The 12426-nt window shown below is 53.9% G+C and overlaps 3 protein-coding genes across 3 annotated transcripts; 2 read left to right on the top strand and 1 right to left on the bottom strand.

The window, feature by feature from the left end:
- The first annotated feature begins 1429 nt into the window (after window positions 1-1429).
- On the top strand, window positions 1430-3510 carry LOC101772716 (protein ATAF2). Its single transcript, XM_004969467.2, has one exon. It carries the CDS (start codon window positions 1882-1884, stop codon window positions 3133-3135), a length of 1254 nt encoding a protein of 417 aa, XP_004969524.2. The 5' UTR covers window positions 1430-1881; the 3' UTR covers window positions 3136-3510.
- Window positions 3511-6426: 2916 nt separating this feature from the next.
- LOC101755720 (NAC domain-containing protein 45-like) lies at window positions 6427-7260 on the top strand. The gene has a single exon (XM_004972030.1). The coding sequence runs from the start codon at window positions 6427-6429 to the stop codon at window positions 7258-7260; it is 834 nt and encodes a 277-aa protein (XP_004972087.1).
- Window positions 7261-7458: 198 nt separating this feature from the next.
- LOC101772308 (auxin-responsive protein IAA5) lies at window positions 7459-10522 on the bottom strand. Its single transcript, XM_004969466.2, has 5 exons — window positions 10044-10522; window positions 9706-9941; window positions 9040-9181; window positions 8312-8373; window positions 7459-7835 (listed from the first exon to the last, which is right to left on the bottom strand). The coding sequence occupies exons 1-5, from the start codon at window positions 10373-10375 to the stop codon at window positions 7798-7800; spliced, it is 810 nt and encodes a 269-aa protein (XP_004969523.1). The 5' UTR covers window positions 10376-10522; the 3' UTR covers window positions 7459-7797.
- Between the last annotated feature and the right edge of the window lie 1904 nt (window positions 10523-12426).

The raw sequence follows: 12426 nt of genomic DNA, 5'->3' as shown, positions 1-12426 counted from the left end.
GAACAAGAAACGATTCGACTCGGTTTCGGACTTGGCATAGGAGTCCTCAATTCCCGATCGATATATAAGACGCTGGGACGCTCGCAATGCGAAGCAATCTTCAGCTCGATAACCCTAGATCCTCACGGTTTCTGTTCGATTATACTGTATAAAATCAGTTAGGCCATGGTCGTCGCCACCCGCCGCATGACGGCGCCGCGCCCACTCCCCCCTCCGCCGGACTTGGAGACCCACCCTTCCGAGGAGCAGCTGATCGCGTCCTTGCTCCGCCCCCGCGCCGCCGCCCCCGGTGACGACGGGCCGTGCGCGTTCATCCACGACGCCGACGTCTACTCCGCCGACCCCGCCGAGCTCACGGCCGAGTTCGCCCCGGCGGTGGCGAGCAACGGCGACGGCGCGTGGTACTTCTTCTCCGCCGTGAGGGCCAAGACCCGCGACGGCCAGCGCAAGGCGCGCACGGTGGACACCGGGGAAGGGTGCTGGCACTCGGAGGCCGGCGCTAAGCCCGTGGTCGATGAGGCCGGCCGGTATCTCGGGCATCGGCAGAGCTTCTCGTTCGTGACCAAGGTCGACGGCCGGCGCGTCCGGTCGGGGTGGCTGATGGTGGAGCTCAGCCTCGACGACGGCGGCGGCGGCGGCGGCGCCGCCACCGACATGGTCCTCTGCAAGATCTACTTCAGCCCGCGCGCGCGCGTCAACGGGGGAGCCCCCGCGGCGTCATCGTCATCATCGTTGGCCGGGCGCAAGAGGAAGGCCGGCGCCGCCGCGGGCAATAATAAGAACCCAGCCCCGGCGGCGCGCCAACAACGACGACGCCGCGCGCGTCCGACCGAGGCAGGTGCACAGTCCCACGACGAAGACACGGACGATGACAAAGGGGAAGAGAGCACCACCCAAGGCGGCGAGGTCGCTGCGGAGAGTTCGGCGGCCGGCGAGGAGGAGGAGGAGCTGTGGACGGACGGCTCGTCCTTCTCTTGGTGGATGAAGAATAGGGACAGAATAATGAAGGAGTACAACATCGTCGACCGGAGTGACGAGGAGCTCCTTGAGACGCTCGGGCTCACGGAGTACATGAAAGCGCTGACTAGTTTCGACTACGGCGATGATATGGATCCTCGGCTCCGGAAGGCCTGATCCCGTAGCGGCGCGCCGGCGCCCCATTGTGTAGCTAGCTCAGTTCAGGTTCAGCCGCTTCTGGCATTAGGCAAAATGCGATCACTTGTGTGTAAGCGGACGGTTTTTGGCCGCGTCATTTTTCATCTTAACGTGCTGAAATCATCAGGATGCAAACATCTTCTTTACTGAAAATGAGAATTGTCTCCGTTGAACGCTGTATTGCAATTTGGATTAAGCAGATGAATGAATGCCAAATACTTGCCGTTTCGTAAGGATTTTGTCTGAGAAAAAGCGAGCCTGGGATACAAGGGGAACAAGAGTAGAAACAGTGAGTGAATTTCTGAAGCAGCTGGGCCTAAACTCCTACAGTCTGAAGACTGTTAGCAGCTGGGCCTGGGAGAGGCCTGTGTTTTCTGGGGGGGAAAAGGGTACAATACAAAGCAAAAGGGCTGTTTCAGTACGGTGGGCTTTACTGTCAAACCAACGGAAGGGTAGCCAGCCCAGTCAGTGAAGAAAGGATCTTCTAGAACAAGCCCTTCAGCCCATTCAAGCCAGGGGCAAATTCGGGTTTCCCTCCTCCTCCAGCCTGGAGTCGGACTCCGAGTCGGACTCCCGCTCGCAACCGCCCTACACTTCCGTGTCTCGTACGCCGCCTCGTGTTCGAGTCGAAGTCGAGTCGGACTCCGACTCGAACAGGGGATTCGCAACGAAGAAAGGAAACGCGTGAATCAATGGCCGTATAAAGCGGGCGGTGCCCCGTGCCGGATGCCACAACAGGTTCCCCGATTCCATCTCCAATTCGGACTCTCCTCCCCCTCCCCCCTTCCACCTCCTGGGCCTCCCCGTCTCCCCCAGCCCGCCGCCGCCGCCACCGCCATGGTCCGCTCCCCGTCGGCGGCCAGCAAGCCGCCGTGCGCGGCCTTCCAATCCCACCCCACCGATCTGGAGCTCGTCAACTCGTACCTCCGCCCCTGGGTCGAGACCGGCCTCAAGGCCGGCCCGTTCATCCACGAGGCCGACGTCTACGCCGCCGACCCCGCCGACCTCACCCGGCGGTTCGCGCCGGCGGTGGCGCAGGACGGCGAGCGCGCCTGGTACTTCTTCACGCCGCTCCGCCACAAGAGCGTGCGCGGGAAGCGGAAGGCGCGCACCGTGGCCAGCGGGGGCGGGTGCTGGCACAACGAGGCCAAATCCAAGCCCGTCTTCACGGGCATCAACGGGAAGCGCCAGATTGGGCACCGCCAGAGCTTCTCCTTCGTCAAGAAGGACGGCGGCTCGCGGCTCCGAACGGGGTGGCTCATGATGGAGCTCCGCCTCCTCAAGGACGGCGCCGCCGGAAAGGAAGCGCAGGCGGAGGGCGCCCTGGGGAATCTCGTCCTGTGCAAGGTGTACCGCAGCCCGCGCAACCCCGAGCCCAGCGACCCCGCCCCCGACCCCGCCCTCAAGGAGGAGGCCACCGCCGCCGACGACGACGACGAATCGAGCGGCGCAACGGCAGAAGACGACGACGACAGCTCCGACGCGCCGGAAGCCACGGCGGCGGCGTCTGGACCCACGAAGAAATCCGACGAGGAGGAATCCAGCGAGGCCACGGTGGCGGCGCCGAGTCGCCATAGCAAGGCGGACGACGAGATCTCCGGCGCGGGCGCTGCCGCGGCGGCGCCCGGGCGCAAGGAGAAGGCGGCGGGCGACGAGGACTCCGCCGAGACGTCGGCGGCGGCGCCGCCCGCGCGCAAGAGGAAGGCCCCGGACGACGAGAGCTCCGGCGCGGCGGCGGCGCCCGCGCCCGCGCCTAAGAGAAGCAGCGGCTCCCCCGGCGCTCCGGCTCCTCCGTCGACCGAGTTGCAGTGCCCTCACTGCGGCACCCACCTGGTTGTCACACTGAAGAGGCCGGAGACCAAATCGGAGACGGAGATCGCGAAGGACGAGCCGGCCCCCGGCGCGTCCGACGCGCCCCCGACGCGAGGCGATGCGCGTGGCTCATCAGAAAAGAATCTCCAGTTCCATCACTTCCTGTGAAATCCAGGTGGTCCCCCAGACACTCCTGGGCCGCGACCGCGAGCAATCCCCCGTCGCCTCTGGAAACGTAGAGCCGTGGATGAGCGCTGCTGAAGAGTAATCGTGAATCGTGATAGCAGAGTGCAGAAGAGCCCATTTCTCATGGACGCGACGCATCTACGAGGTTCAGGGTGAATAATTAGGATAGGTTCGTGGGAGTAGCACTAGTTGTGATAGGATGGGTTAAGTTAATGGTGTGTTAATTTATTTGTTTACAGCGCTGTGGAAGGGAACGCTGGAAGCAGAGTGTGGTACTGCTATACCTGTCCGGACTTTCAGAGTGCAAAAATGATGTAGCAGCAGACTAATATAATGTGCAGCAGATGTTCAGATCAACATTGAAGCCACGGTTGCATGATCTCATGATCACATTTCAGGCAGGCATACGAACGCACTTTGTCTCAGAAACACATGAAAATTACACTGACGAGCTTGGAGATTTGAGATGCTTAATTCAAATTTCAGAACGGTTTCATGTTTGCGAGTATTTTTCTTTCAAACTTACCTGATGTGCAGAAATACTTTGGCCTAGTTAGTTCACAAATGCAGCAGGAATTTATGTTCGGAAGATCTCTGCAAACTGTTCGAATTTCTTCCCTTCAAAATTCAGATGCAACAGAAATAGTTCAGAATTCTCCAAGTAATTTCCCGATTTTCTTTTTCCTTCTTAAGTGAAAGAGAAATTTTCTTACAGAGGAAGATTAATTTGGAAACAACTGGAACTATACAACCGACTTGTAACCGCCTGGTTCCAGCTGGCTATATAAAACGCCGCTGCGGCTGGCCGCCTGATCACAACGGCTCTCGAAACAATTCCATCCACGCCATTGCCATGGCTGGCTCCCCGCCCAAGTCTCTCCCTGCGGCCTGCGCCCTTCCCCTCGCACCCCTCCTATGCGGAGTTCATCGAGTCCTACCTGCGCCCCCGGGTCGTCTCCGGTGACAAGGCGGGCGAGTTCATCCACGAGGTTGATCCCTACGGCGTGGCCCCCGGCGTCCTCACCGGACTGTTCCCGTCGGCGACTGCAGGCGATGGGGGGGAGGCGTGGTACTTCTTCACGAAGCTGCGGTACAGGACCCGCTCGAAGGACCGCGTGAAGCACACCGTGGACAACAAGGAGGGAACCTGGGTGAACTCCAACCCAGCGCGGCCCGTGCGTTCCGGCCACGGCGAAGGCCCGCAGGTAGGGCAGAGTTAGACCTTCGCTTTCAAGAGGATGGTGCGCAACAAGCAGGTGCTGTCGGGGTGGGACATGGTGGAGCTCCGCCTGGGCGCCTCGGACCTAAATGCCCTGTGCAAGGTGTACCGCAACCCGAAGGCCAAGGCGGACGACGAGGCCTCCGCTTCGGCTGGAGTGGCGGTGCCTGGACGCGGGGAGGACGACGAGGAGATTGATGAGGAGGAGGCGGCCGCTGCAGCAGAAGCGGAGGAGCCCGACGATCCGAGCAAACCCAAGTGCTACAAGTTCCTTTGAGATCTCCAGGAAAGGGTGCGCCGTCACAAGCCCATAACTCAAACCCCTGCTTTTGTTTCGTGTTCTCACGATTCCATCCCCAATCCATCCCAGGATAGGCTCTGTAAAATTTCACTCAGTACTAGGTGTCAACGTGGTTTGTGGTAGCATGCAGAGTGCAGCAACGATTTCTCTTGTAAGAACACAGTTCCGAGATTACAGCTGAACATTTAGGACAGCTTTCTTGACATTACTAAGCATCACTTCTTGTGGCATGATGGATGATTTTAGAGTAGAGTAACAGGGAATATAGGAAAGCAAACGCACAAAGGAAACAGAGTGCTCCCTGGTTTGGCCTTTGAAGGGCACAAGAAGAGCAACCTACGATTGCACGATCTGAATTCTGAAGGATCGTATTACAGACATACAAATGCACAACTTAGGAACATGTGAATCTAAACTACCATACGAGGAATTTTAGATAATCCCCAGGAACTATTTTAGCCTTCAACATCATCTCCCAGCTAACTCAGATGTCTTCCGTGTGCGCAGACGAAGGCCAAGCTTACTTGTTCTGACCCATCTGCTGTATGGTTATTGGAGCTGCAGGCAAATGAACATAGATCAGAACCATACAAGGTAGCTCAAAGATGAGACCCCAAAATTAAAATCATGGCTTAATGACACAATGCACCAGTGGTGTTAGTAGCATTCTTGCAGATGGGGGAAAGAAACAATTAGAAACTAAAAGCTTCATGTTAAAGTCAAGTGCCAAAACAGCAGGCTACTGTCCGTTACAATGAACATTTATCATCTTCGAAAGGGTACGCAGACAGCAGTGTGTGCTACTGCTATACCTGGCCGGACCTTCAAAGTGAAAGAATGATGTAGCAGCAGACTATAATGTGCAGAAAATTCTTTCAGATCACATTGAAACCACGGTTGCACGATCTCTTTTTTTTGAACGAGGGTTGCACGATATCAAGATCACATTTCACGCAGGCATACAAATGCACTTTGTATTAGAAACACATGAAAATTATACTGACGAACATGGAAATCTGAGATGCTTACTTCAAATTTAAAACAGTTTTGTGTTTGCGAGTATTTTTTTTCTTTACAATTCTTGAGCAGGTAATGCATGAAGCAGTACGCTACCTTACCTGAAATTCAAGGGCGAAAAATGGCATGATCTGAAGAAGGGCACAAGCATTCAGAAACGAACACATAACAGCATACCAAAAGTATACTGGAGATTTGTGATACTTCCCTCAAAACTATTTCAGGTTTCAGCATCATCTCACACCTAGCTTGGATTGCAGTCCGTGCAGTTGAAGGTAAAGCTTTTTTTTTCTGACCTATATGCTCTAGCGATCGATATTGGAGCTGCAGGGAGATGAACGTAGCTCACATCATCGCGTACTTGCTGTCAAAAGATGCAGTATGAGGAACCCACCTGATGTGCAGAAATACTTTGGCCTAGTTGATTCAGAAATGCAGCGGAAATTTATTTTGGGAAATCTCTGTGAACTGTTCGAATGTCTTCCCTTCAAAATTCAAATACAACAAGAATAATGTTCAGAAATCTCAATATAATTTTCCGGATTTCTTTTTTCATCTTAAAAGAAAGAGAAATCGTCTCGCAATGGAAGATTAATTTGCAAAGAACTGGAACTATACGGCCGACTTGTAGCCACCGGGTTGCGGCTGGCTATATAAACCACGCCGCGCTTCGCCGCCTGATCGCAATTCGCAACGGCTACCGAAACAATTTCATCCACGCTATCGCCAATTCGCCATGGCTGGCTCCCCTCCCAAGTCTCCCCCTGCGACCTTCACCTCGCACCCCTCAGCCGAGAAGCTCATCGAGTCCTACCTGCGCGCCCGAGTCCGCTCCGGCGAGAAGGAGGACGAGTTCATCCACGAGGCTGACCTCTACACCAAGGCCCCCGGCGACCTCACCCGGCATTTCACGGCGGCGACTACAAGCGATGGGCGGAAGGCGTGGTACTTCTTCACGAAGCTGCGGTTTAGGGGCAGCTGCACGGACCGCGTGAAGCGCGCCGTGGACACCAGGGATGGAACCTGGTGCAACACTAAGCCAGCGCAGCCCGTGCACTCCGGCGACGGCAACGGCCTGCGGATAGGGCAGAGTCAGACCTTCGTTTTCGTGAGGAAGGAGGCCGATAGGCAGGTGCATTTGGGCTGGGTCATGGTGGAGCTCTGCCTGGGCGCCTCGGACCCAAATGCCCTGTGCAAGGTGTACCGCAGCAAGAAGTCCAAGGCGGATGGCGGGAGTCCTGTGGCGGCAATGGCGGGGGCGCCTGGAAGCAAGGAAGCGGACGACGAGGCCTCCACTGCGGCTGGAGTGGAGATGCCTGGACGCGAGGACGAGGAGGAGGAGATTGATGCGGAGGCAGCGGCCGCGAGGCCAATGCTCAAGAGGAAGGCGGGCGACAAGGAGTGTGGTGCGGAGACGGCGGCGGCGTCGCCTGGACGCGAGAAGGCGGCGGTCGGCGACAGCGCTGTCGCGGCCACGACCGGGGAATTCTGCGTTGGCTGGTGGGCCTCTCCTGGTGCTGCGGAGGAGCCCAACGATCCGAGCAAACGCAAGTTCTATATAATCCTTTGAGATTTGGAGATCCCTAGGAAATGGTGAGCCGTCAAAAGCCCCAAACTCAAACCCCTGCTTCGCTTCGCGTTCTCACGATTCCATCCCCAATCCATCCAAGGATAGGCTCTGTAAAATTCGCTGTCAGTAGTAGGTATCAATGTGGTAGCAAGCAGAGTGCAGCACCAACTCCTCTTGTAAAATAACACAATTACAAGATTGCAGCTGAACAATTAGGACAGCTTTCTTGACATTACGAAGCATCAGTTCTTGTGGCATGATGGGTGATTTCAGAGTAGAGTAACAGGGAATGCAGGAAAGCAAGCACACACAGAAAACAGAGTGCTCCCAGGTTTGGCCTTTGAAGGGCACAAGAGCAACATACGATTGCACGATCTGAATGACTCACATTACAGACATACAAATGCACAACTTAGGAACACGTGAATCTAAACTAACATAAGGGGAATTTTAGATAATCCCCAGGAACTATTTCAGCCTTCAACATCATCTCCCAGCTAACTCAAAGTCTTTCGTGGTCGCAGACGATGGCCAAGCTTACTTGTTCTGACCTGTCTGCTCTATGGTTCTTGGAGCTGCAGGCAAATGGACATTGTTCAGAATCATACAAGGTAGCCCAAAGTCGAGAAAACTGTAGCTTAATGACAATGCACCAATTGTTCAGAATAGAGAATCAAATGTGATAATCAGTGGTATACTGGTATTAGTTGCAGATGAAAAAAAACAATTCCATACAAAAAGTTTCAGACACAAGTGCCAAAACAGAAGACTACAGTGTGTTATAATGAACATTTTATCGTCTTAGTGACTTCGGTGTATGCCTTTGTTGTCAGCCAAGAGAAATTATATATATAAGCACTACATGAGCTACAATTCGGCAGCAGCCAGGATACAGTTACAGATAATACTTGAATGCTTTGGCCTAATATATTTCCAAAGGGCTGGCACCAATGGGCATCTTATGCAAAACATTGGAAAATATAGACACCCCATAGTATAATTTAACTGCAAATACATGCAGAATCTTTTCGTTACACAAAATTGTACATACCTATTCCAACAGCATCAGACCCCCTCATGATTTTCAACTTTCGACAGATAGTGCTAAACAAACTGCAAAGGAGCAGATAAGGTCAGAACTTGCACAATATTAGTCTTGAGTGGTAGCTTAAACAGGTCTCAAAATTAACAGAAAATTATATAGGGTAACCAATTTAGCAAACAGTAGACCAAATGTGAGGAAAGTTCAATAGCCAATGTAACACTGAGAAAGTACTACATGGGAATTTAAGAAGAATAATGAGAAGGGGATGATGCATTAAACACCTTCAATCATCTCTCTAAAGATTTTTGTTCTGTCTAGCAATGGGCACTTGCACCCCCATCTTACTTTTCATCCTTCTGTTATTTGCATATAAATCACCATTACTTGTTGGGAACTTGAACACTATGAAGTTAAGAATATTTGGAGCTCTTTCTATGCTGACCAAGCTACTGTGCTATGAGGTAATGCATTCACAAGGGGAATGATTATTTTCCATGGTCACAATATGTTCCTAATGACTGCCAATAAAATAAACAAGTAAACAACAGATGAACCGAACTTGATCCGATAATCTACGGTAGTACACAATTAAAAATCAATTACATAGCATTTTGTTCTCCTAAAACTGGTCATATAAGTTTCCAACTGGGAGTGAAGGAACAACAATAATAAACCACAGGAAAGTTGCACATGATGAGAATATATGCGATTATATAAGAGTGTAAGGTACTTACTCCCAGGGAAGATCCCCAACAAGCATCCAGTCCCCATCCTTATCCTCATATGTAAGGACATACTCCTGGTCTTGGAGGCCATCCGCCTTTGAGCCATTGGTAAGCCTGTCTTTGGTAGATGATTTACGCAGACCGCTTTGACCTTTTAAAATCACAGGCTAAGTAAATATTCTCATCACAAAGTACTATGCAAAAACTGCTGGGGTGGTTTGTATCGCACTGCTTTCATGTTTACATATTAACTGTTATTCGTCAGGCCTGAAAACTGTGCACTTTTGTCCAAGTTATTCCTACATTAGTTAAGTTACATGTTAATTTAATGAAAACTTGAGCTGCGGAGCCAGCCTTAGATTGCAGCATGATGAGCAGCAAGTTTTTCCCATGGGCCAAATGACTCTATGGCAGTTCGTTATGGTCACATTGCCGTGCAAATGCTAACTTCATGCAAGTTCTTGTGAATCTTTGCTTGAAGGCAGCAATTTTTATTTGACATAAGCGATATCCATGCCCGGTGTAGTAAGCCTTCCGAGTAAATCTACAGCATAAAGCTCTTCCGGCAACGGATCCAGTCAACACGCTTCCTAAAATGTTGGTGATAGGAGTAGCGCTTGTGTAATACAAGAGGGAAACGGATCAGACAGAATCTTGGAGCCGAGCATCACTCACCAGTGATGAAGCAGCTGAACATCTTCTCGAGCGCCATGGAGAGGTCCTCGTAGCTGGAGTACATCTTGATGTCCACCTTCCTGAGGTAGGGCGCACCGTCCATGCTGACCTTCACATACATCGGGCCGCCGCCTCCGGACGCGGCCTCCTCCGCCGGCGCCTTGGTCTTGGAGGCGCTGGCGGCGAGGGTGTTCTTCCGGTAGTTCCGCACGGGCGGCCATCCTACCACCTGCGCCCTGCACGGACCGACAGCAACGCATCGGGTCAGCCAGACCGACGCGTCCAAATCCCAGGCCAAATCCGCCACTCCAGCTCGGAATCGAAGCGGTCGGTCTTACTTGGCGGCCGGCGGCGCGGCGGGGGGAGACTGCTTGCCGTCGGTGGCCTTGGTGGCGGCGCCGGCGCGGGGGCAGGGGTCGGCCGGGAAGGCCCGCTTGGCGGAGCCGGCTGGGGCGGCCACCGGCAGCGGGCCGAGGGAGAGCGCGGCGGCGACGTCGTCCTCGCAGCAGTCGCGGTCGGGGGACTCGGAGCCCGGCAGGCCGAGGCGGAGCGTGAGGCGCGGCGGCGCCGGCGAGGAGGAGGAAGACGAGGAGGAGGTCGGGGTCGGCGGCACGGCCACGGCCACGGCGGAGAGGCCGATGTAGTCGTGGGGCTCGAGGGGCGGCGACATTGGGGCGGGTGGGCAAGAGACAGGGGGAGCAGAAGCAGAGAGAGAGAGAGAGAGAGAGAGAGAGAGAGAGAGAGGCGAGGTGGGGTGGGGTGGTTTTCTCGCTCACCCCTTGTTTGGAGGTGGTGGTGATGGGGTTGGGAGCGAGCGACGACTTGCTGCTGGAGTGGTGGTGGTGGTGGTAATAAAAGTGGCCGACCGGGAGGATTTTTAACGAATTTCTCTCGCCTTTTTTTTGTTTTTCCCGGCCGGGGGCCTTGTCCGCTTGTCGTCTTGTCGCGCGGTGTCTTGTGTTTGGGTGGTCGCTGCCTCGCTGGCCCGTGGTCCGGTGGTCACGGTGTGCGTGTGGGAGTCTGCTCCGCGGGGTCGGCTTGCGCTGCGTCGGCTCCACGTGGACGGGTCCGAGTCAGCCCTCTCAGCTGTCATGGCCGTTCATTCATGGACCACCGCTCTGCTCTGCAAGCCAGGTTGGCGATTATGCTAGTTTTGGGAAAGGGCAACGTCACGTCTAAACAATGCTGTTAAACTCAGCATCGGCTAATCACATCCGCGGGACAAACCGGCCGTTCGCGGAGCGATCCATGCCTAGCGTTTCGTTACCGCTTCCAGGTTCCAGCTAGGAGAAGTTGGCCATTGACCAGGAAAAACTACAGTATTGCTGGTGAAAACAACAAGGGGGAGCGCGAAATGGGAAGCCCCGTCTCGGACACCATTCCTGCCAGAGCTGAGGACGTCATGGTAGACGGCTCAGGGTAACGTAGACGTGGGGATTTGGCAGTTACTAATTACCATGGTCCATGGAAGCGCCATTGTTGGCCATATATTTTACCACTCCAAATGGGTATTTCGGCAGTTTGGCGCGTGTTCATGAACCATGGTTAGACTTTAGAGTCTCGCAGGCTGGAACCTGCAAGTCGTGGCATGTCCGGCTGTGCACGGCACTCCCATGTACGCAACTACATTTTCTTCTCAGGGGTCCAACAAAGACGATGACTCGATGAGTATTACTATTAGTAGCCGATCGATAGCCGCGATTAGGCGCTGATGGTTGGTGGAGGTAGTGGCGTCGATGGCCCCCCCAAGGTTGGTGCGTCGTCGCCCGCATTTCCCATGAGAAAATCGATATGCAGTCCAAGGTTCGCAAGGAAATCGAGGCGGGGACGGTCGAGGGGTTGGGGCGCAGGGACGGAACCGCCGGCACGGGAGAGAGCCCGACAGCGCCACGGACACGTCCCTCTCCCGCGGCCGCGCGCACCAACCCCGCCCCGCGGCACACGCAACCCGTCCCCATGCCCGCTGCCGTGGCCGTGCCGGGCGCTGCTGCTACCCGCGAGCACCACGGGCACGATCGAGCGCACGGCCTCAAAATCCTGTTTGCGAACGATGGTTGCCAGCGACTAGCGAAACAGCAGACGTAACGCTTTTTCCTCCACGAGTTACTGCTCACCGTCCGTGTCTTCAAGCCTGGACCACTGCCGTGACTTCGTGAGGAGAGTTTGGGAAGGGGAGGGAGAGGGCGGCCATGGCGAGAGCCGAGAGGTGGGCAGAGCGGACGGTCGCGAATCACCACCGACCGCGGCAGCGGGGTGAGGAGGGATTTAGGTTTTAAGGTTTGGGAATTTTCATAATCGACAGGCGTAAAAGGTGGTCGTCGAATTCCTGCATATCTTTTTTTTTTCTTTTCAAATTCCTGCATTTTCTCGTGTTGCGCCCAAATGCTTATCTGGAAAAAATTCGTGCATTTTGAATTCCTGTGGCATTAAAATTTTCATGCAACTCCGACGGTGTCGGTGTATTTTTCTCATTCCTATATTTTGATAATCTTGTATTTCAAATAGGCTTTAATAGTTTTGTTATAAGTCAATTTTTAAACTTTGACCACCTATATAGAAAATATATAAAATCTATCAAAGTCTTGTTTCACGCTACATTTAATTAAGGAAAAAGTCCATTTTACTTCTCTCACATGTCTATTTTGTCCGCTTAACCCTCTAAACAAAGTTTTGGCTCACTTTAATCTCCTGAACTATTTCATTTGGTCCAATCTACCCTCT

Source organism: Setaria italica, chromosome V (genome assembly GCF_000263155.2).
Source record: "Setaria italica strain Yugu1 chromosome V, Setaria_italica_v2.0, whole genome shotgun sequence".
NCBI classification, from domain to species: domain Eukaryota; kingdom Viridiplantae; phylum Streptophyta; class Magnoliopsida; order Poales; family Poaceae; genus Setaria; species Setaria italica.
This window is presented reverse-complemented; position numbering and strand designations above follow the sequence as displayed.

Coding starts and splice junctions, on each gene's coding strand:
- LOC101772716 (XM_004969467.2), top strand. CDS start 1,882: ATGCCACAACAGGTTCCCCGATTCCATCTCCAATTCGGACTCTCCTCC.
- LOC101755720 (XM_004972030.1), top strand. CDS start 6,427: ATGGCTGGCTCCCCTCCCAAGTCTCCCCCTGCGACCTTCACCTCGCAC.
- LOC101772308 (XM_004969466.2), bottom strand. CDS start 10,375: ATGTCGCCGCCCCTCGAGCCCCACGACTACATCGGCCTCTCCGCCGTG. Junction 9,182..9,705: donor GTTCAGCTGCTTCATCACTG/GTGAGTGATGCT, acceptor TGATTTTAAAAG/GTCAAAGCGGTCTGCGTAAA. Junction 7,836..8,311: donor GTCTGATGCTGTTGGAATAG/GTATGTACAATT, acceptor ATTTGCCTGCAG/CTCCAAGAACCATAGAGCAG.